Below are 22,637 nucleotides of genomic sequence, written 5' to 3'. Positions count from 1 at the left end.
CCCTTTGCAATTTTTAATACTACAGATTATATAATTTGTTCATTATCATGTGCAATATATCTGTATATTACATCCTGCCATTACTCACTTTATTTTATATTGTTATATTTATATTTATATTTATATTATATATTGTTATTGTTACCTATTTTGTTCATTGTTCTTCTTATATTATCCTATATTGTGATTGTTTTTGTAACTGTTTTTGTAACTTTGGAGCAAGTAGTAACTTTGGAGTACTAACTCACAACTTTGTTCCTGTTTTCCCCAATATATACTAGAAAATGATATAGTTGTTACCAGGAATATTCTTGAAAATGATTTAGAAATTACAATTTCTATGTTCGTTTTAAAGTTGCATACTATGCATCCAATTTTCATTTATTTTATCAAGGTTTTTTAATGAGCACACTCACCATCCTGTTTATTTATGTATTGCTATTGTTAGTATAAGTGTTAATGTTTCTGTTTCTCTGCTCTCTTGCCTCCCTTTATATTATTATAATACTATGTATTTTATTGTATTGTATTTGTTTCTCTTTTTGTTTTTGGGATGTTGTCTTTTTTGTGGTTCTTCGTTCTAATGTACCGTTTAAAAAACAGCTGTGGAATAACTTATGTCTTGTATTGATGCTTATAAATGCTGATTTGCAATAAAAAATATTATTTAAAAAAAACAACCTGTAACTGTGTTATGAACCTGAGAGGGGCCAGTTTAAACTCTCATAACATAATTTAATCTCTAAACCAACTATCTCTATATCATCAGTATGACTTCTAACCACAGGGCCCAGCCCTTTATTGACTCTGAGCCAGATTAAGTTTCATATTTCTTGTGTGTTGATTTAACTCATCCATACTTTGGTTAGTAAACAAACATCAAATACTTCAGCTGACGTTCATCTCACCCACACCCAGTATGAAAACAGGAACACACAGATAGATAAACAGATAGATAACAGATAGATAAACCCTGCTCACCTCCTCGATCATTCCTTTGACTTTCCTCTGCTGGCAGAACACCATGTCGTTCAGGTGTTTGATCCTCTCACGGAGATCTACAGCTTCAGACTGCAGCTGTTTGGACCTGAACACCACCAGGAACAAGTTAAAACCACATCTAAATCCATTACTAAATCCACTACGGTGCTGAAAAGAGGTTTATCTCTTCCAGAAAAGGGCTGTCAGATAAATGTAGCGGAGTAAAAAATACAATATTTACCTCATATTTGTAAGTATACACAGTAAAAAAAAAGTCTGTAGATTTTATGGTAAAAAAACTGCAAAATCATGACAGTAAAAGACTGTAAAATGATAAATGGGTTAATTCAGTTTCAGTAACAATATCAGCCCAAAAAGTGTTGTTCTTTTCTTTACATTTTTTTTTATTGAATAAATTACTCCACTGTAAAATACTCTGGCACCGTGGTTGTAACAAAAATATACTGTAATATATATACAAGCCATCACTGTAATTTTTGCATCTATTTTTTGCAAAAATACTTTTTCTCACTGTTAAATGTACTAAACACCATATCTCTAACAGAAATATACTGTAATATTTAACTGTAAAATATGTAATTTATGCACCATTTATAAAGTATTTTCTTGTCAATTATATGGCAGAACAGCGTTTCTTTTGATGGAAAAACTTTTTATTTTTTTACGGTAAAATATGGAATAAATTGGCAATCTTAAATGTAAAATCAACAGTGCTAATATAATTTTATTGTAATATTAGAAAAAGTTGCACCGTATTTATTACGGTAAAGTTCTGGCAACACAGCTGCCATTTTTACTGTAAAAATAACATTTTTTTTTTTTTAACAGTGTAGTACTTGAGGAAATGTATTTTTTTGTACATTCCACCACAGGATAAAGCAAAAGCTCAGAGGAAATCTCATAGGTGGAGCTTGAGTTGGGATTGTTGGGTGTTTATGTTTATGTGGACATGATTTTCATACTTTTTGGCTACAGTTGAATCAGTTTGGTCCGTCAGCTCCAACAGGCGAAGACGCTGTTCACATTCCTGCAGCTTCTTCTGGAGCTGACCCTTTTCCTGTTGAAGAAGAAAGAAAGGGTTTTCATTTTAAGGGTTATTATCTGGGTCTAATGACAACATTAGACGTTACAGAATTCAGTTTAAAATCCTCTTTATCACCTATAAATCTCTCCATGATCTAGCTCCACTCTATATTTCAGAACTCTTAAGCCCAACTCTGCACTTGTGTAATAATTCAAATGTTTTGACACATATTTATATTTTATTTTATTATTAGTTTATTTAAAAGGGGACAGTGCAATTTCATAAAACACATGATTATACATGGTTAAAAAAGCCAGAGTTAGCCAGAAGGCTAGTTTTCATCTGTAGTCCCCTGGCCATGATGTAAAAAAGCAGAGAATTACGAAACAAAAAACAAACAAACAAAAAAACAAAAACAAACAAACAAAAAATAAAAATAAAAATACGTACAATATACAAAATATTTTAAATTTTTGTTTCTATTTTAATGCTTGTTAAACTGATATTTTATTTTGTAAAGGACCTTGTAACCCTGGTTTTGAAAGGTGCTATAGAAATATACAAACAAACAAATAAATAAATAAATAAATAAATGACAAAGGTTTCTGTACCACAATATACACTCATCGGCCACTTTATTAGGTACACCTGTTCAACTGCTCATTATGCAACTATCTAATCAGCCAATCACAGGGCAGCAACTCAATGCACTTAGTTATATAGAAATGGTGAAGACGAGCTGCTGGAGTTAAAACTGAGCATCAGAATGAGGAAGAAAGGTGATTTAAGTGACTTCAAAACAAGTTATATTAGTTTTGAATTTTTCATTTGTTTAATTTTAATTTCGTTGTGATTTTTTGTTTTCAAATTCAGTTAGTTATAATGAGTTTTTAGAGTGAGTTTGCTAGTTTTAATTAGTTTTTATTTTTTGGAAAATGCTTAGTTTTAGTTTAGTTTTTATTAGTTTTAGTGTTAGTTTTAGTTTTTTTTGTAATGGGGTATTTGTTTGGTGTGAGATTCCAAAAAGTCACAATAAATGTTTCCTTTATTTCCTTTGTCTGATCCATCTCAGCCCCAATAAGTTTATTAAGCCATTAAGCCAATTTTTCAATTTTAATTTTGCGAAGACAGGTTTCATTTAATTAATATACTGTTGTAAGATTTAATTTAAAAAAATGTCTAATCACGTTAAATTGAACATATATTTTATGGTAAATCTCAAGCTGAAAAGTAACAAAAGCTGTCATGTTGTCTCTGAATATACAACACCAGCAGAAGACCACACCTGCCACTTTATTAGGTACACCTGATAGCTAATAAAGTTGCTGGTGAGTGTATAAATACTATAATCAGCCCACAGTCTCCTCTGATGCACCTGTCAACACACAGGTGTGCAAACTCTTCAAACATTTATAGTCTGCCAGAAGTGCAGATTTATATTTATGATGCTGAATGTTGTCGTACCGTTCCCATACAGTCCAGGAGACGCTCCAGCTCCAGGATCCTCTGGTCCCTCTCAGAGATCTTGGCCTCAGCGATCCTGATGTTGGTCTCTGCTTCCTCCAGTCTCCTGATGTACTCGTCCAGCTGGGCCTGTTGGACCACAAACACATTTATTTATTGAGTTGCTTTCATAACGACTTATCAAATATTCAAGAATGTAGCATCTACATTCACATTTAACCCTTTGATGCACAACATGGGTCTAAAGCATGGGTCTCAAACTTGCGGTCCGCTGGCCAATTGCGGCCCTCTTGATGATATTTTGTGGCTCCCACATTGATATGAAAGTTTAATGTGAGTTTTATATGAATTTAATTACTTTTTATATGAATCTAATTACTTTTTTTGGTAATTTTGTGTCTTTTTTAAATAATTTTGTGTCTTTTTTGGTAATTTTGTGTCTTTTTTGGTAATTCTGTGTCTTTTTTTGGTAATTCTGTGTATTTTTTGGTCATTTTGTGTCTTTTTAAAGTAATTTACTGTTTTTTCAGTCATTTTGTGTCTTTTTTTGGTCATTTTGATACTGCCTCTAGCAGCCCCCAGGTAATTTGAGTTTGAGACTCCTGGTCTAGAGTGACCCGACTACGTTTTTATATTCTATATCTTTGCAATAAATTAATTACATCATTCAGTGTTGCAGGTTTTCCTCAATTAACTTGTTTTTGATCATCACATATCCTAATTTTTTATTTTAATTTCTTACTTTTTGAACAAAAAAACTTTTTTTTATCACTACGCTTCTAATGCACAAGGTCATTTTTGACCCATGTTGTGCATTAGAAGGTGTTTATATGTTGTCACCAATTTAAAACCTGACAAAGAAGACACAAATATTAACTATCCTATTTTGTTAAATTGGTGTTTTTCCAATGGAAATTATTATTTTAATTATTATTTGGTGGCTCTAATAAGTCTCAAATGTTAAAATATGTGATTTTCCAATGTAACCTGGTGGTTCTAACAACTCTTTTAAAGTTAAACCTTCAAAATAAGACAAACATAGTTACACATATACTCACATTGTTAATTTAGTGAATCACTTTTTGTATCACTACGCTTCTAACGCACAAGGTCATTTTTGACCCATGTGTGTAAACTTGATGTAATAATACAAAAACAATTTTTCTTCATAAAGTATGAAAGGAAAAATGGATATAATGTAATAAAAAAAAGATATTCAAACACACAGCCAGCATTAAATAACATGGGGAATGAATGTGTTGTGCATTAGAAGGTGTTTATATGTTGCATCAAAGGGTTAAAACATTTGAGATATCTTCAGTATTCATCATGTGTCGATGTCCTCGTGTCACATGTACGTGTTGGTTTCTATTGGCAGTGAAACTGTGTGATGACTTGATGAATAAGGAGTAAAGAATGCAGACCTGTAGCGTTTCTATCTCCTCCCTGTGTTTCAGCTGCTCCTCCTGCAGCTTCTCCTCGTATTCTCTCTGCAGCTTCGCTGAGAGCTCCTGCAGCGCCTGACTGTTGGCCTCCCGCGCTGACTCCACCTGGGAAATTCACAGCAGAGTATTTAATTTTAGGCTGATGATTCCGTATTGACACAAGACTAGAAGATGCAGATGCAGCTGACGGGTTGGTGTGCTGCAGGGAGATGATCTGTCATAAATCTGTCAGATCAAAACACACTGATGTTTCTCAAACGTCTTCATTCTTTTGGAGTTGTTCTTAGTTGTTCACTGCAAAAAAGGTGTGTCTAAAAACCAGATAAAAACAGTAAATCTGAGGGAAATGATCTTGCTGCATGGACAGATAATTTACCTTGACAAGATTTCTTAAATTAAGATTGTTCAATCTAGGAATAAGCATGTTGAACACTTAAAATAAGAAATTAATTCTTAAAACAAGATAAATTATCTATTATAATTGTTTATGGCTGTTATGTTTTTATCTTGGTAAGAAACAAATAATTTGCAGTGCACTCTGCAGCTTTAATTTATCTTGTTTTGAGAGTTAATTTCCTATTTAATTTCCTATTTCCTATTTAATTTCCTTTTTTGCAGTGTTGTCTAATGGGAAGTGACCACAAATATTGTCCCTTTCCCCTATTTTTCCTTTTTTTTCTCTCATTTTTAAAAATTGAACTTTTTTCTCTGAACACATTCAGTGGTGGAAAAAAAATATGAGACCATGTTTGGACAAATATCATGATAAAAACAAAAGTAGCTGATAAGAGTTTAATTTATAAGCTGATATCTAGACATTTAACATGCTTTTTTGATCATTTTTACATCAATTTTTTTTGTCATTTTGCATCCTTTTTAGTCATTTTTCAACTATATTTGGTCGTTTTGTGTCGTTTTTAGTCATTTTTTACATCTACAGTCATAGAAACATTCTTTATAAAAACCAAAATCATTATCAATAAAACCATGTTAAATGTCTGGATATTATCAGCTCTTAAATTAAACTCTTATCAGCTATTTTTGTTGTTATCATTATATTTGTCCAAACAAATGAACCTTTAGTTGTACCAGACATTAAAATGAACAAGAAATTGAAGAAAACAATGGACTAATATTTTTTCCGTGACTTTAGTTTGTTGTTCACAACAGTGTTTTGTCACATGTTTACAACAGAGTAATAGTTTACTAATGTGCACAATAACCACTTGCACATGGCTGTTGTCATTGAAATCATCGTATTCTCCACAACTTCTAAACAATCTTTTATCATTTGAGGCGTCACATGCAAAACAATCCATTCAGTTCATCTGTCTGATATATAGTACATGTAAAGTCCCAAATATCCACCGTGTGTATATGAGTAAAATGGCAATCTTAAACATGAAATCAACAGTGCTAATATAATTTTACAGTAATATTACAAAAAGTTGCACCCTATATATTACGGTAAAATTCTGGCAACCACAGCTGCTGTTTTTTTTACCGTAAAAACAACAGTTGTTTTTTTTTTTACAGTGTGTCTCCATGAATGTGCCAGAGCAGCTATTTCTACTGTAATGTTCTGAATGTGTGTGTGCATGAGTGTTTGTATGATTTGTGCAACCTGGTCTCACAGGAATCCGTGAAATAGCAACACGGATTCGCTTAACTCAAAATCCGTGGAATAGCCACGGAATCACTCAAATTTCCGTGAACTGACACGGATTTCGCTACAATGCAAGTTTATGACAGTCATATCCCGTGGCTATTCCATGGATATTTGTTCCTATTGGTTTGTTCCAAGTCACGTGACTTTCAAGGTTCCGGCGGTCAGAACAAAAAACATGGTGGACAGTTCTCTCATTTTTAGTGAAAAAAATCAATATTTTGACTTAGTTTCTGCATAAAAATGGATTTTGATCACATTTCTAGTGAGAAATATATGTTTTATTTTCTAAATCTTCACTCAGTGAATGTACATAATCACTTTGTATGTTGGAATAGCCACGGGATATGACTGTCATTAACTTGCATTGTAGCGAAAGCCGTGTCAGTTTCACGGAAATTTGAGTGATTCCGTGGCTATTTCACGGATTCCTGTGAGACCAGGTTGGATTTGTGTGATTACCTGCAGCCTCAAAGTCTAAATCTAAAGTTTGTTTTTTTTATCTTGATAAGAAACAAATAGTTTGCAGTGTAATGTTCTGAACGTGTGTGTGCATGAGTGTTTGTATGATTTGTGTGATTACCTGCAGCCTCAGAGTCTGGTTCTCAACCTGAGCAGCAGCCAGCTCCTTCTCTTTGTCTCTCAGCTGTTCTTGTGTTTTCTCACAGGTGCTCCGCAAAGTCTTGACCTCGTCTCTCGTGTCCACTCTCTTCTGACAGTTCTCCAGGAGGGATTTCTGCAAAGGAAGCTTCTTTTACATATCAAGTCGGCCCGTTCTGTGATGGCGAGCAGCCGTCATGGAGCTTCATTTCACAGACTCAGAGACTTTGATTTGTTACCTGCAGGCTGATGTTGGAGGATATGAGGGAGCTGTTCATCTGGTCGAAGCTCTCCATGGCTGCTGTCCGGATCCTCACCTCGGACTCCAGACTCCTCCGGTGGGAGTTGGCAGCCTGCAGACACCAAGGTTATTATAGTTAATGAACACTAACGGAATAACGAAAACGAGAATTGAAAAAAACATTTTCGTTAACTGAAATAAAAACAAAAACACGATAACTAACTGAAACTGTATTTTGTGGTTACAAAACTAACTAAAACTAAGTAAATTTTTGTGAAAATGTCCTTCGTTTTCGTCTTTGTCATCTTTTTTCATACGTAAACCTTTTTGGTTGATATGAAATCTATTTCATCTATCTGGTTTTATGACTTAATAAACTTATTGGGGCTGAGATGGATCAGACAAAGGAAATAAAGGAAACATTTATTGTGACTTTTTTAAATCTGGCACCCAACAAAAACCCCATTACAAAAAAAAAACCCTAAAACTAATAAAAACTAAGCATTTTCCAAAAAATAAAAGCTAATTAAAACTAGCAAACTCACTCTAAAAACGAATTAAAACTAACTGAATTTGAAAACAAAAAAACTATCAAATTAAATCAAATCAAACTCGATTTATAAAGCGCTTTTCATACATAAAAATGCAACACAAAGTGCTTTACAAAAAATAAGAATAAAAACAGACAATAAAAATGACAAAACCCACCCCTCCCTCCCCCCCATACACATCTGAAAGTATACGTACACAAACATGCACACACACGCATTTAGTCATGCACGCACACAAACACACACTCAGACTCACACACAGCACATATTGATTGACAGTGTAGAGACATGGCAAGGCACCGAAGATCCAGATGAGGAAAAAAGCAGCTCAGAGCCTTATTGCGAGGGCATTAGCGCCTGTTTGTGATTCTGACTGGAATGGGTAGGGGAGAAATAACAGAAAGTTTGGGCAGAGCAGCAGTAAGCCCGCCTCGCCACACGGGGGAGCTAGCTCTGTACGGGCTAGCTCCCCCGTGTGGGGAGGTTGGGGAGGGGGAGGCTTGCCTGTGGTGACCTGCGCTGACCAGGTGAGGATGATTTGGGCACAGGCGGCTATCTCCATGTCTGAGCATGGAGGCCAACCAGGAAGTGCATTAAGCCTGCAATCTACCGAAATTTCCAGCAGGGGGTGCTAAGTTTGGCTGCAAAAAAAATCTGCCCATTCATTTCAGTGCAAAATTTGAAAACTTCTCACTTGATTTATTACCTCAGAAAATGTTTTCAGGACAACACTATGGTCTCAATCACTAGTAAAAAATCTTCTTCAAGACAATTGGATGTCAATAGTTCTAATAATGGCCCCATTTAGAAGAAAATAGAAGGTAAAGAATCGTATGATTTGGGGCGGGGCTACCTTTGATTGACAGGTCACTAACAAGGCAAGCCGTCATCAGGAGAGAAGCAGAACAATGCGTATCCACGGCAACATGTTAATAAAGTTATATATAACATTATATAGATAGAAAAGAGGACGTTTACCGATTTGGTCTCATAACTTTGACCCTTTCACTGTATTTTCACTTAATGACAGTTTATTTGAACGTTTTGTTCATTAAATGTCTTGTTCAGCGTTTGGTTGGACTAACAGACACTCCAAGGAGTCGCTGCTCAGTTTTCTGAGGTCAGTAACAAACATTTTGTTTTTGTTTTTTTGCTAGCCAAAACTAACATCCCAGTTAATGCTCCAGTTAATGCTAACATGAATTAGCAGCAGCTTCTCTCAGTCAGGTTGAGGTGTAGAGAGGCTGTAGTCAGTGATCAGATCCCTCTCCTCCTCCACAGAACAGATATGGTCTGCTTCCTGTATCGGAAACAAGATGGCGACGAGTGTAACGCTGAACTCGATGCTTACAACGGGCCACAAACCAATGGGTGACGTCACGGTGACTACGTCCATTATTTATATACAGTCTATGTTTGGGCATGAGGTGTACGATCAGAGGTGGGAAGAGTAGCCAAAAAATGTACTCAAGTAAAAGTACTGTTACTTAATATTATAATTACTCAAGTAAAAGTAAAAGTACTCATAAAAATAAATACTAGTAAGTAAGTATGCAGTGAAAAGACTACTTAAGTACTCAAGAGTACAAGTACTGCGTTTTCTCCGGATTTATTTTTGAAAGCAACACAAACGGTATAAAATAGTAGCAAACAACATATAAAACAGCAATCTTCAAACTAAAGATACAATATATTGCCATAAGTCGCAAAGGGTGGACCGACATCATATTAAACCCTATGGATTAAGAATGGGATGTCACTTTAGTTCATATGTGAGTCAAGGCAGGTGACGGGCCGTTAAAAAGTGCGCGTTCACTGTTGCTATGGCTACGGCCAACATGACAACACTTGTCATCTGACCCAAGTAGCTGCATTTGATTGGCAAGATCATTTTCTAATGTTTTTTATTGGTTGAAAGCTGAAGACGTAGAAATAGATCTTGCATGTAATAAAAAAAAAGATAAAAAAAAAAAAAGTAACTACCATCACGTAGCCAAATAGAACGGCGTAAAAAAGTACCGTTCCTTCTTCAAATACTTCAAATATATACTCAAGTAAAAGTAAAAGTATGGTCCAAAAAAACTACTCCTAAAATTACAATTTATCCCAAAAGTTACTCAAGTATTTGTAACGGAGTAAATGTAGCGCGTTACTACCCACCTCTGTGTACGATAGTGAGTGCGAGGGAGAGATCCAGACGGAGTAAAAGATATTGTCAGTGAGAGTCCGTGAACCTCGGCCGTTTGGATGGATACCATCAGGGCGGTAAAGAGATGGGCGTTTCCAGAAGAGATTAAAATTGTCAATAAAAGCTACGTTGCGAGCTGCACGTGTTGATTTGAGCCAGGTAACGAGCGACACCTCGGCTGTGAGGAGGTTTGGGTCCGCTGATAAAAACTCGCTTGCCGTGGGCCTCGAGGGAGTCAAGAAGTTTATTAAAATCCAGTTTAAGCAGTTCGGAGGACTGGTCAGGAATGTGGTTACAGCCGACGTGCACGGCAACATCCTGGGCGTGTGTGTGTGTGTGTGTGTGTGTGTGTGTGTGTGTGTGTGTCCAGGATGCTAGCTGATTTTTCCTGGATGTCTGCCACCGGGAGAGCAAAATGTCTTTGCAGATTTATTTTCCCACATTTCTCACAATCAAATGATGAGCATGTGAAAATGTCCTTAGTTTTTGTCTTTGTCAACTTATTGACATGAATGCCTTATTCTGCATGGCCTTATTATACAACCAGTAAGACATTAACTAAGAGTTTTTTCCCTCAATAACCTCAGAATTATTGCTAATTAGTAGATGGTTCGATGGTTTCGTTCACCGCTATGTAGAGACTTAAAAAGTCCATAACAAAGGTTATTATAGTTAATGAAGAATAACGAAATAACGAAAACTAGAATTGAAAAAACATTTTTGTGAGTTTAAAAAAAACGATGGCTAACTGAAACTGTATTTTGTGGTTACAAAACTTACTAAAACTAACTAAAATTATAGTGAAAATGTCCTTCGTTTTCGTCTTTGTCAACTTTTTTCATACGTAAACCTTTTCGGTTGATATGAAATCTATTTCATCTATCTGGTTTTATGACTTATTAAACTTATTGGGGCTGAGATGGATCAGACAAAGGAAATAAAGGAAACATTTATTGTGACTTTTTTGAATCTGGCACCCAACAAATACCCCATTACAAAACAACGAAAACACTAAAACTAATCTAAATCTAAGCATTTTCCAAAAAATAAAAACAAATTAAAACTAGCAAACTCACTCTAAAAACTCATTAAAACTAACTGAATTTGAAAACAAAAAATCACAACGAAATGAAAACTAAAACTAATGAAAAAATCCAAAACTATTATAACCTTGCTGCAGACACACATGACGGGCTGCTTTATTTTCAGATTTATTCACAGACTGTTTGAGTTTGATGGAGCAGACACACGCTGTTACATAATTCATTACCTTGATTTCATGGGAGAGTTTCTGCATTGATTGCTGCATTCCTCCGAACTGTCCGTACATCCGCTCTCTCACCTTCTCCAGAGAATCTCTCACCTGCTCACACAACAGACACATATCATCTATATCAGGGATGGGCAACTTAAATGCTGGACACTACCACAGGGCCACATATAGGAGCATGCACTTCACTAGATATGATGAAACTGCAATTTTAAATATGTTTACAGTGCAGTAACTTAACATATTTCATGCTCAAATGCATGTCCACTGCAAAAAAGGTGTTTGACAAGATTTCTTAAATTAAGATTATTAAATCTAGAAATAAGCATGTTGAACATTTAAAATAAGAAATTATCTCTTAAAACAAGATAAATGATCTAACACTTCTAAATCTAAAGTTTTTTTTTAAAATCTTGGTCAGAAACAAATAATTGTCAGGTCACTCTGCTAGGGCCAGTTCATCGCTGCTTGCAGCTTTAATTTTATCCCTTTGTAAATTTTTTGTCTTTTTTGGTCATTTTGTGACCAAAAGAAGATGTAAAGAGACACAAAAAGACAAAAAAAGACACACAAAAAAAGACACGAAAAGACCAAAAAAAGACCAAAAAAAAGCACAAAAGTAATTAAAAAAATTAAAATTGTATTAAATACAATGACCAAAAAAGAATCAAAAGACTTAAAATCACAAAAAAGACATAAAAAGATAAGATAAGATGATAAGAAGATAAATCTAAAGTTTGTTTTATCTCAAGAACCAAATAATTTGCAGTGTATAACAGTATAAATAGGAATACAAAAGGTTTGAAGCAAATAAAAAATAACCACTTACTGTGGTTTCTTTTTTTTTTCAGCGCAAGAACAGCAGACCAACATTAATTAAAGTCATTTTATGCATTTTTACACTGCACTTTTAAGATTTCATGCACAAATGCATGTAGTTGTACTGAGGGCCACTTCAAGTGAGGGTGCGGGCTGTATGTGGCCCCCGGGCCTCCAGTTGCCCATCCCTGCTATAGTATGACTTTTTTTTTCTTTTTCTTTTTTCAAATTTTAGACATGGTATTTTTCTGTAATTCCTGGCCACACTATGCTGTAATATGTATCAACAGACTATAGACACAGGCATATTAAGCATTTTTAGGCATGTTAAAATTTAAACATTTTTGACAAACATCGTTATGCTATAGTACAGGGATGGGCAACTTAAATGCTGCATGGGGCCACAATTTTTCATGGCCACATATAGGAGCGTGCACTTAACCAGATATGATGAAACTGCAATTTTAAATATGTTACAGTGAAGTAACTTAACATATTTCATGCTCAAATGCATGTATAACAGTATAAATAGGAATACAAATGGTTGGAAGCGAATAAAAAATAACCACTTACTGTGATTTCTTTTCTTTTTTTTCATGCATGTAATCACTGAGGGCCATTTTAAGTGAGCGTGAGGGCCGTATGTGGCCCCCGGGCCTCCAGTTGCCCATCCCTGATCTACACAATCCTGCACAGATGATGTGTTTCCCTAAAGGCCCGGCTGCTTTCTGTCTCCACTCACCTCTCTGATGTACTTCATCTCATCCTGCAGGTGATTGACGGACCACTCCCGCGCCATCACCTCCTGCTGCCGGTCTGAGCCCGTCCTCTGCACGATGCCGTACACCTTGGGCCCATGATGCTGCAGCGAGGGCTCTGGCGCCCCATTGGTCATGTCTCCGTGGTGCTGAGGGAGACAGGATCGCAGCGGTCAGGTTTCTGCAGCCACCTCCACTGTACCGAGGCTGACGTGTGTTTTTTTTGTTTTGTTTCAACTATCTTTTTATTGAGAACAAGTGATAGAAATCATATACAAAAATAATACTTTTTGATTTTTTTTTACAGAACACACTACAACATAATAATAACAATAATAAAAGTTACAATATAAATATATTCAACAGATATGGATAGTTAAAACAGAGAAAAAAGGAAAGTGGAGGTAATTTGAAAGTAAAACTTGGGGATAACTGTGTTGCATCATCCTTCAGGATCTGGTATTCGTGGATTCATGAATTATCATGGAGGGTTTTTAGTTTGCTAATATAAAGACATCACCCTCATCGTGTTTGTGCGTTCGTTTGCATGCTCCATAAGTGCACACATGCACAATTTCAATCACGTATTTGTGTGTTTTTTGTGCGAGGATGCACATGCCTGCATATGTGCACTTGCTCAGGTATTTCCAGCACTGCTGCTGCTGAGCACTGGAAACAGGAGGCTGGGAACAAACAGCTAAAAAAAAAAAAAGTGCAGGGTGTATTGAAGGTGTCATGTTTCTGCAACCCAGTACATGATCTGCTGCCGTGTCTTCTATTGTACCTCTAGCAGCCAGGCGACCGGTGAAAACAGATGCAAACCGGCAGATAAGAAGTGCATCGTTTTAGACAATGCAATGCCTCAATAACAAATGACAGTTATAGTCATGGGAACAGATGAATTACAGTGATGACGCTTAGAGATTCAATTTCTATGAATATTTTAGTACTGTAATGCAAGAGGCAAATGTTTTGCATAAAGCTGGACACATAAACTGCAAAAAAAGGTGTGATAAAAACAAGATAAAACACTAAATCTGAGGGAAATGATCTTGCTGCATGGACAGATAATTTACCTTGACAAGATTTCTTAAATGAACCCTTTGATGTACAACATATTGACAGCCCTTCTAATGCACAACATGGGTCAAATGTTATTTAATGCTGCTGTGTGTTTCTGTGCTCTATCTTTTAAAATCAACTTACTTTATGATTGACTATTCCAAATATTCTTTAAATATTTTGTTTTTTAAAACAACAGATCATTATTTCCATTTTGCCTCTCATACTTTATGAAGAAAAACGTTTTTGTATTATTACATAGCTAACTACTTAGCTAAGTAGCTTGCTAAGCTAACTACTAACCTAACTACTTAGCTAAGTAGCTTGCTAAGCTAACTACTAACGTAACTTCTTGGCTAAGTAGCTTGCAAAGCAAACTTCTTAGCCAAGAAGTTAGCTAAGAAATTAGCTTAGCAAGCTACTTAGCTAACTTCTTGGTTAAGTAGTTAGCTTAGCAAGCTACTTAGCTAACTTCTTGGCTAAGTAGCTTGCTAGGCTAACTTCTTAGCCAAGAAGTTAGCTATGTAGTTAGCTTAGCTTATTAACCATTTACAAAGTGCTATACATATTTAATCAGTAAATGTTTTCAACCAATTTCTTAAATCAGTTCAAAATCATTAACATACTTCATATGGTGTTAAAAATGTTATAATGAGTGCAACTAAAACTATTCATTTAATTTTTGTTAATGGTAAATAACTATAAACGTACATTAATATACCATCTATTTGTATTTAGCATTCTAAATGGCCTATATACGGTTTATAAGGATTAAACATTAATAAACTATCTGTTTACCATTTATAAATGATGGTTATTGTAAAGTGTTACCTTTGTTTCTTACCAAAAACTTAGATTTAGAAGTGTTAGATAATTTATCTTGTTTTAAGAGTTTATTTCTTATTTTAAGCGTTCAACATGCTTATTTCTAGAAATAAATCTTGTCAAGTTTAATTATCTGTCCATGCAGCAAGATAATTTCCCTCAGATTTAGTGTTTTTATCTGGTTTTTAGACCTTTTCTGCAATGCAGACTTTGAAATTTGTCATCTCCAAGCATCTGTTCAGGCTGAATATCCATGAATACATTATTAATGACAGGCTGAAGGTGTATGCATGTTTTTACAGTGTCGTGCCTATTATTCATGTGTTGGATGTGTGTTTCTACCTGCTGAGGTGACTCGCTGCCAGCTGGCCTCTCTCTCTGGATCAGCCCATTCCTCTTCTTCCATGGCGCACTCTCTTTATCAGCCTACAGAAGAAAAAAAACAAATATTTAAGATTGCTGTCGTGCATATGTCACTACATTCCAGGTGAGGATCCTGGAAAGGTAAAAATGTTCAAAATAAGTGTCATTATTTTGTGCAAACATGCCACAGCACTGACACCTTCTAATTTAGTTTCTGTTGCAATAATTCATTATAGTCTGTCATTTTTTATGGCTACATGAAAAAAAAAGTTCTGCTCAATAAGACTTGGAATGATCTGTTTCGAAAACAAGTTTTGCTTCATTCACAACAACTGTAAGTTAGTTAACTTGTTTGTAGAGTCTTCCTAGACTTCACATGTCTGTTTTCGGTAACACTTTACAATAACCAACTAAATAATGCTTATAGATGGTTTATAAACCAATTATTAACCATTTTACAAAGTGCTATACATATTTAATCTTTAAATGTTTTCAACCAATTTCTTAAAGGCATATGATTCATTTAAAAAATGAACATACTTACTATGGTGTTAAAATTTTTATAATCAGTGCAACTAACACTATTAATAAACAATGAATTATATTTAATTGTTTGTAAATGGTAAAGTAACTATAAACTTACATTAATATACCATCTTTTTGCCATTCATAAATGATTTAGTGAGATAAACATTAATAAATGATGTATTTACCATTATAAATGGCATATAAACAGTTTATAAATGATTTAAACATCAATGAACAATAAATCTGTTTACCATTTATAAATGATGGTTATTGTAAAATGTTGCCCCGTTTTCTGGCTTATTACCTCACTTATTATATATTATAGTTGCTGTTTATACTAGACTTGTACATGCACTTTATCCATAAACTGGCAGGATTTTTTTTTACTGTTTGTGTGTTTGTTTTTACATGTTGATTTTTTTTAAAATTCAGAAATAAAGTATTTAAAAAAAAGACTTGGAATGCAATTAAGCCACATTTGCATGTTTGCTATTTGATTATCCTTTTTTCATGTTTGTTTTTTAATTTAATTTCTGTTTTAATGTGATTATGTTGCATATAATTAACTGCTGATTGTACTGTCTGTGAATATTTAACTTTGCATCTAATGCCTGGAGTCTTTAAACATTTTATTTTATTTTTAGTTGTAATTACTAATGTAAAATTGCTTTTTCTGTGTGCATTCAAAAAGTGCTTTTGAGCTGAGCTTTGTTTACTGTTTTCATTATTCATTATGTCACTGAGTCAATGTTGACTTGGTTGTTTGGAGATCATGTGGTGGACCTGTTTTTGAAAAAACAAGTTGTTTATCCATTATTATTTACATGATGGATAGATGAGGATGTGGAAATGTGTTTCATAACTTATTAAATGCCTAAATCAAATATATTATGATTTGAAGGCACAACAAATAAGTGCATTGCAATTTAATATTTGGTTAGAAAATACAACATTTTCCCTGATTTTGCATGACTTCCGGTATGAACCACGCCCATATATGGACATAGATAGATAGATAGATAGATAGATAGATAGATAAATAGATAGATAGATAGATAGATAGATAGATAGATAGATAGATAGATAGATAGATAGATAGATAGATAGATAGATAGATAGATAGATAGATAGACATTTTGTGTCTTTTTTTGGTCATTTTGTGTCTTTTTTTAAGTAATTGTGTCTTTTTTTGTAATTTTTGTGTCTTTTTTTTGGTCATTTTGTCACTACAACAAAAGGTTAATCATTCATTAAAAGTGTTAAAGTGTTATTAAAGGTTACCTAACAATCACTCTATCAGTGATTAGACAATGATTTGTTTAATGTTTCCATTTAATACAATTCATTATCACCTCTAGATAGATAGATAATAATGAGGAGAAACTAGAACAAAGGGTCCAGTGTTGTCAGTGAATATTTCTCCTCTTCATGTTGTTGAGGAGTTGAGAAGCTAACAGGCGGATGTGAATTCCAGCAGCTGGGAGGAAGAACAGCAACATCTTTATGTTTTAACAACTCTGCAGCCTCCTTCTCTGACCGAGAGTGTGTCGTCACCTCAGCTTTGAATTTTTTACGATGCCAATATTTGACCATAGTGGTGGAAGATGTTTACCTGAAACACGTCACAAACAGAGAGTCTTTTGTTCTGCTGACCTCCTCAGAGAAACCATGTAAAACGACCTAAAGACGCCTTTGAAATACTTACATGTCAGAGCATTGTCAGTGTGTAATTGTGTAAATTGTTGCCTGACTGCTTTATCACATGACTCTATTGTGGAGGACTCAGCTGACTGGATTAGCTCTTTTTCTCCAACACAAACAGGAAAGTTATATTTGAAGTTGCAACACAAAGACGATCTCATGTTTGACTTATTCAAGCTGAAGACGCTTTCAGCCACTGTGTCTAAGTCCAGTGTGTGTGTGTGTGTGTGTGTGTGCAGTGGTGGAAGGTAACTATTTGAGGTAGTTGTACTTTACTTGAGTAATTCCATTTTATGTAAGTTTTTACTTATAACCTGCTACAATTTTAAGCAAATATTGTACTTTTTACTCCACTACATTTAGCTGACAGGTCGAGATTTAACATAAAAAACTTGATATAATACATTTAAAGTGATTAGCATGTTAAGTCATTTAAATGAGCGCTAAATGGACAACAGTAAAATGCTGCTTACATAAATGCATCAATACAAATAATGTAATAATATATGATAATAATTAGAATATATAAAACAATCTAAGTGGGTCCATTCTGCATAACGAGTACTTTTGCTTTTGATACTTTAAGTACATTTTGATGCTGATACTTTTGTACTTTTACTTCAGTAAGTTTTGAATGCAGGACTTTTACTGTAGTGGAGTAATTTCACAGTGTGGTATTAGTACTTTTACTGCAGTAAGAGATCTGAATACTTTTTCCACCACTGTTAGTTAAATATGTTATAATAAAGATTATTGTTGTCAAATACATTCATAAAGTAATATAAAGTAGAATAAACTCAAAATACTCAAGTAAAGGAAAACTACCTCTTTATTTATTTAATTTAATGTATTTTTCCACTGAACTGCAGGACTTTACTTGTAGTGGAGGAATTTCACAGTGTGGTATTAGTACTTTTACTGCAGTAAGAGATCTGAATACTTTTTCCAACACTGTGTGTGTGTGTGTGTATGTGTGTGTGTGTGATGCTGCAGGTGTATTACATCTCATCTAGGCCATAGTCTGCTTGGATTGTGTGTGTGATGTGTCAGGTTGCAGGAAACACCCTTTCTAATTTTATGGTGAAGAACCACTTTAAGCAGCGTTCCTCCTGAAACTCAATCTGTCAGTCTGATATCTCTGACAGAGGAAGTTTCTGTCATTTCCTTCCTCGATTAACTTCAAGTGTCCTCGTTTTCCCACTGGGTCTCAAACTCGCGGCCCGCGGGCCAATTGCGGCCCTCGTGACGATGTTTTGTGGCCCCCACCTTGATATGAAAGTTTAATGTGCAAAGAACAAAACAAAAAGAAAGGCAGCTGCTACCGGACCGTTTATTATCTGCTGTGTTGTTGTTACCGGAAGAAGTGGAAATGTTATGTAATGTAAATTTGTGTCTTTTTTGGGGTAATTTTGTGTCTTTTTAAAAAATAATAATTTTGTGTCCCTTTTTTGTAATTTTGTGTCTTTTTTTTGTAATTTGGTGGGGGTTTTTTTGTAATTTTGTGCCTTTTTTTTGTAATTTTGTGTCTTTTTTTTGTAATTTTTGTATCTTTTTTTGGTAATTTTGTGTCTTTTTTAAGAAATTTAGTTTTTTTTCTGTCATTTCGTGTCGTTTTTTGGTCATTTTGTGTTTTTTTTTTAGTCATTTTTGTTTCTTTTTCGGTCATTTTGTGTCTTTTTTTTAGTAATTCTGTGTCTTTTGAATTTTGTAACTTTTTTGGTAATTTTGTGTCTCTTTTTAGTAATTTTGTGTATTTTTTGGGTCATTTTGTGTCTCTTTTTGGTCATTTTGTGTCTTTTTTTAGTAACTTTTGTATCTTTTTTTGGTAATTTTGTGTCTTTTTTAAGAAATTTAGTTTTTTTCTGTCTTTCATGTCGTTTTTTGGTCATTTTGTGGGTTTTTTTGGTCATTGTGTGTCTTTTTTGGTCATTTTGTGTTTTTTTTGTAATTTTTGTTTCTTTTTTGGTCATTTTGTGTCTTTTTTAAGTAATTCCGTTTTTTTCTGTCATTTTGTGTCTTTTTTTGTGTGTAATTTTGTGTCTTTTTTTGGTCATTTTGATACGGCCCCAATGTAATTTGAGTTTGAGACCCCTGCTCTAAAAGATGCAGTTGACCCACATTTGACCTTTTTGCAAAGATCAAAGACGGAGCAGCTTTAGTGGACATTTGTTTCAGCTCGTTGGCTAAAAAAAACTGGCTGAAATAACTCAGAAAAAAATAACTGAACTGTTCAATTAAGTCTTGTCAACACTGTGAGACTAGTGAACACTGTGCTGGTGGTATCTGAGTCCTGAGCTCAGCGCTGAATACATAATGAGTTCATGAAGAGGACACAGGGAGGTGAGTTATTAACCCCTTGAACCCTGATATCTTCTCCAGTTTCCCTTGAAGTGGATCCAAAGTTTCACTCATTTACATAACAGCTGTATTAGCACTAATGTGTATTTACATGTGACAGAAAATCATTTTTCAGGCTGTCATACCTTTGTGTTTTCGGGAACTTTTGGATCTTTTATAAACAGTTAACAGTATTCTTGATTGACAGCCCAGTAACGTCTCCTTATCAACAAGTGTGTATAATATTTTTAATACTAGAAAATTTCCTCTGGGGAAATCCTGAAAGGGCCACGGGGGCTACTGTACACTATGATGAGATTCTTCAGAAATTTCTAACAATTAATACTAGTAATGTTATAATACCATATAATATACAAGGAGCACACCTACAACAAGCATTCCTTTACAAGTATTTATTTATACAGCAACCCATGACCTTTAACCTCAAAGTGTGTGTGTGTGTGTGTGTGTGTGTGTGTGTGTGTGTGTGTGTGTGTGTGTGTGTGTGTGTGTGTGTGTGTGTGTGAAACATGAATTAACCGCTGTGGAATCTTCTGGCACAGTGACATTACCAGAGGTGGACAGACTGGAATTTCTGGCCTCGAACAAAAAGCATTTTTGGCAAAACCATAATACCTATCATTGATCCGACTTCACTTTGAGCGTCCTGAGTTCTTCCTGAATGTCTACATATGTAAAATGAAGAAATAGCTTTGTTAGAGCGATCTAAAAAAAACTGTTACATCTCCCTTTTTCAGAAATCTTTCTGCGTTTTTAATATGGGACCCAATGAGGCTGTTGGTGCGTGTTGGTGGATCATCTGTGCGTCCTACGCCCAAACTATAACTCTGACAGCTTTACCAGAGGATTGTGAGTGATAAGACTAATTTTCCTACGTTTCTATGTATAAATTATTTCTGTAGAGTGGAATTTGAGGCCTGGAGCGCAGTTTTACAAATTTATTTTTTGACAGTTTTTTCTCTCCCTCTACACTTTGGCGATGATGTCACACACTGTGACACGAACATTCCGTGCAATACACACCCATTATAATCTCAGAATTTCTCCAAAAAGGATTAATAAAAAACTATATGACCTATTGAAACGTGGATTAATACACCGATACACAAGACTTGAGTCCACAAAAGCAGCGAAGCATCACTTCTTCATGTTGTCACAACTTAAAAACAAAGCCGTGTCGTGCCCTGACGTCAACTTCCCTCTAAAGTTCTGACTTCAAACTTCATGCCAGTTTTTGTTTAATAAGTAAAACCGAAGATAATGTCAAACATATTTGGTATAAAAATATAGAACTAGATATTATCCGAATTGTGTCTCTTATATGTTATATTTGCAGCCTGCGTTCACACTTGCAACATTAAAAAGTCTCAATTGAGTGTGATTATGTTTTGAAAGTTATAAAAACAAACATTTTAGATATCCGATTTAATGTTTTTTTGTGTTTCTTTTGGGTTCAAAATGTCGATCGAGTAAATTTAAGTAAAAAAAGTATAGTAGGGTTAAATTGACTTTATTTTCACACAAACGCTGGTCTCTTAAAGTCTGGGCTTTGTTTGACTCAAATACTCGGGTTATCTATGAATTCCAGCTCACCTGTACATGTATAAACTACAAACAGTGATGTCCTGATGAAGTCTGAACTCATGTGGAGCCAAAATAAACAGAAAAGTGAGTTCCTGAGGAGGAAAAGTCACATGAGGGAACCCTGAAGTCAGAAAAACTTGAAAAGTTTGCAAAAATGTTGGTGGCTGACTTGGCAAGTTGCAGTGGTGGAAAGTAAGTACACTTTAAAAAAACACAACCTGTTGTTTTTACGGTAAAAAACCAGCAGCTGTGGTTGCCAGAATTTTCCCGTAATAAATACGGTGCAACTTTTTCTAATATTACGGTAAATTTATACTAACACTGTTGGTTTCACGTTTAAGATTGCCATTTTATTCCATATTTTAATGTAAAAAATAAAAAGTTTTTCCATCAAAAGAAACGCTGTTCTGCCATATAATTGACAGTAAAATACTTTATAAATGCCGGATAAATGAAAGATTTTACCATTAAATATTACAGTATATTTCTGTTAGAGATATGATGTTTAGTTCATTTAACAGTGAGAAAAAGTATTTTTACAAAAAATAAATGCAAAAATGATGGCTTGTATATATATATTACAGTATATTTTTGCTACAAACACGGTGCCAGTGTATTTTACAGTGGAGTAATGTTGTTGTTTTTTTAAACTGTAAAAAAAATACTGTTTTGGCTGATATATACATTTACAGTGTTTCATTGTTACTGAAACTGAATTAACTCATTTATCATTTTACAGTCTTTTACTGTCATGGTTTAGCAGTTTTTCAAATCTACAGACATGTTTTATAGTGTAAGTACATTAACTCAAGTAGCCTACTGTACTTAAGTACACTTTTTATAAAGTTGTACTTTACCATTTTATGTAACTTTATACTTCTACTTCCCTACATTTAAAGGTGAATATTGTACTTTGTACAATATTGTACTAAATGATAAATTTAAAGTGATTAGACATTTGTTGAAATTAAATCTCATAACAGTATGTTAAGAAAATAAAATTAATCCTACCTTGAGAAAAAATTAAAATGCTGCATACAGAAATGCATCTACAATAATCATAATAATCCAAAAATATACTTGGGATATATAAAACAATCTGAGTGGGTCCATTCTGCATAACGAGTACTTTTACTTTTGATACTTTAAGTACATTTTGATGCTGATACTTTTGTACTTTTACTTCAG

The 22,637-nt window shown here is 34.4% G+C and overlaps 1 protein-coding gene across 2 annotated transcripts in view; it reads right to left on the bottom strand.

Moving 5' to 3' along the window:
* myzap (myocardial zonula adherens protein) overlaps nucleotides 1-22,637 on the bottom strand; it is a 34,604-nt gene that overhangs the window by 5,272 nt on the left and 6,695 nt on the right. The window contains exons 3-11 of one of the 2 annotated variants that reach the window (XM_059359111.1): nucleotides 15,258-15,341; nucleotides 13,013-13,177; nucleotides 11,452-11,544; nucleotides 7,441-7,554; nucleotides 7,185-7,349; nucleotides 4,915-5,040; nucleotides 3,491-3,619; nucleotides 1,965-2,059; nucleotides 982-1,087 (exon numbers count right to left, since the gene is read on the bottom strand). In XM_059359111.1, the coding sequence (XP_059215094.1) occupies nucleotides 982-1,087; nucleotides 1,965-2,059; nucleotides 3,491-3,619; nucleotides 4,915-5,040; nucleotides 7,185-7,349; nucleotides 7,441-7,554; nucleotides 11,452-11,544; nucleotides 13,013-13,177; nucleotides 15,258-15,341 (1,077 nt within the window). The remainder of the gene's footprint in view (nucleotides 1-981; nucleotides 1,088-1,964; nucleotides 2,060-3,490; nucleotides 3,620-4,914; nucleotides 5,041-7,184; nucleotides 7,350-7,440; nucleotides 7,555-11,451; nucleotides 11,545-13,012; nucleotides 13,178-15,257; nucleotides 15,342-22,637) is intronic. The other variant, XM_059359119.1, reaches the window with a different exon arrangement.

This window comes from Centropristis striata, chromosome 2, assembly GCF_030273125.1.
Source record: "Centropristis striata isolate RG_2023a ecotype Rhode Island chromosome 2, C.striata_1.0, whole genome shotgun sequence".
Taxonomy (NCBI): Eukaryota; Metazoa; Chordata; class Actinopteri; order Perciformes; family Serranidae; genus Centropristis; species Centropristis striata.
The sequence above is the reverse complement of the archived record's forward strand: the minus strand, read 5'-3'. Positions and strand labels throughout refer to the sequence as shown.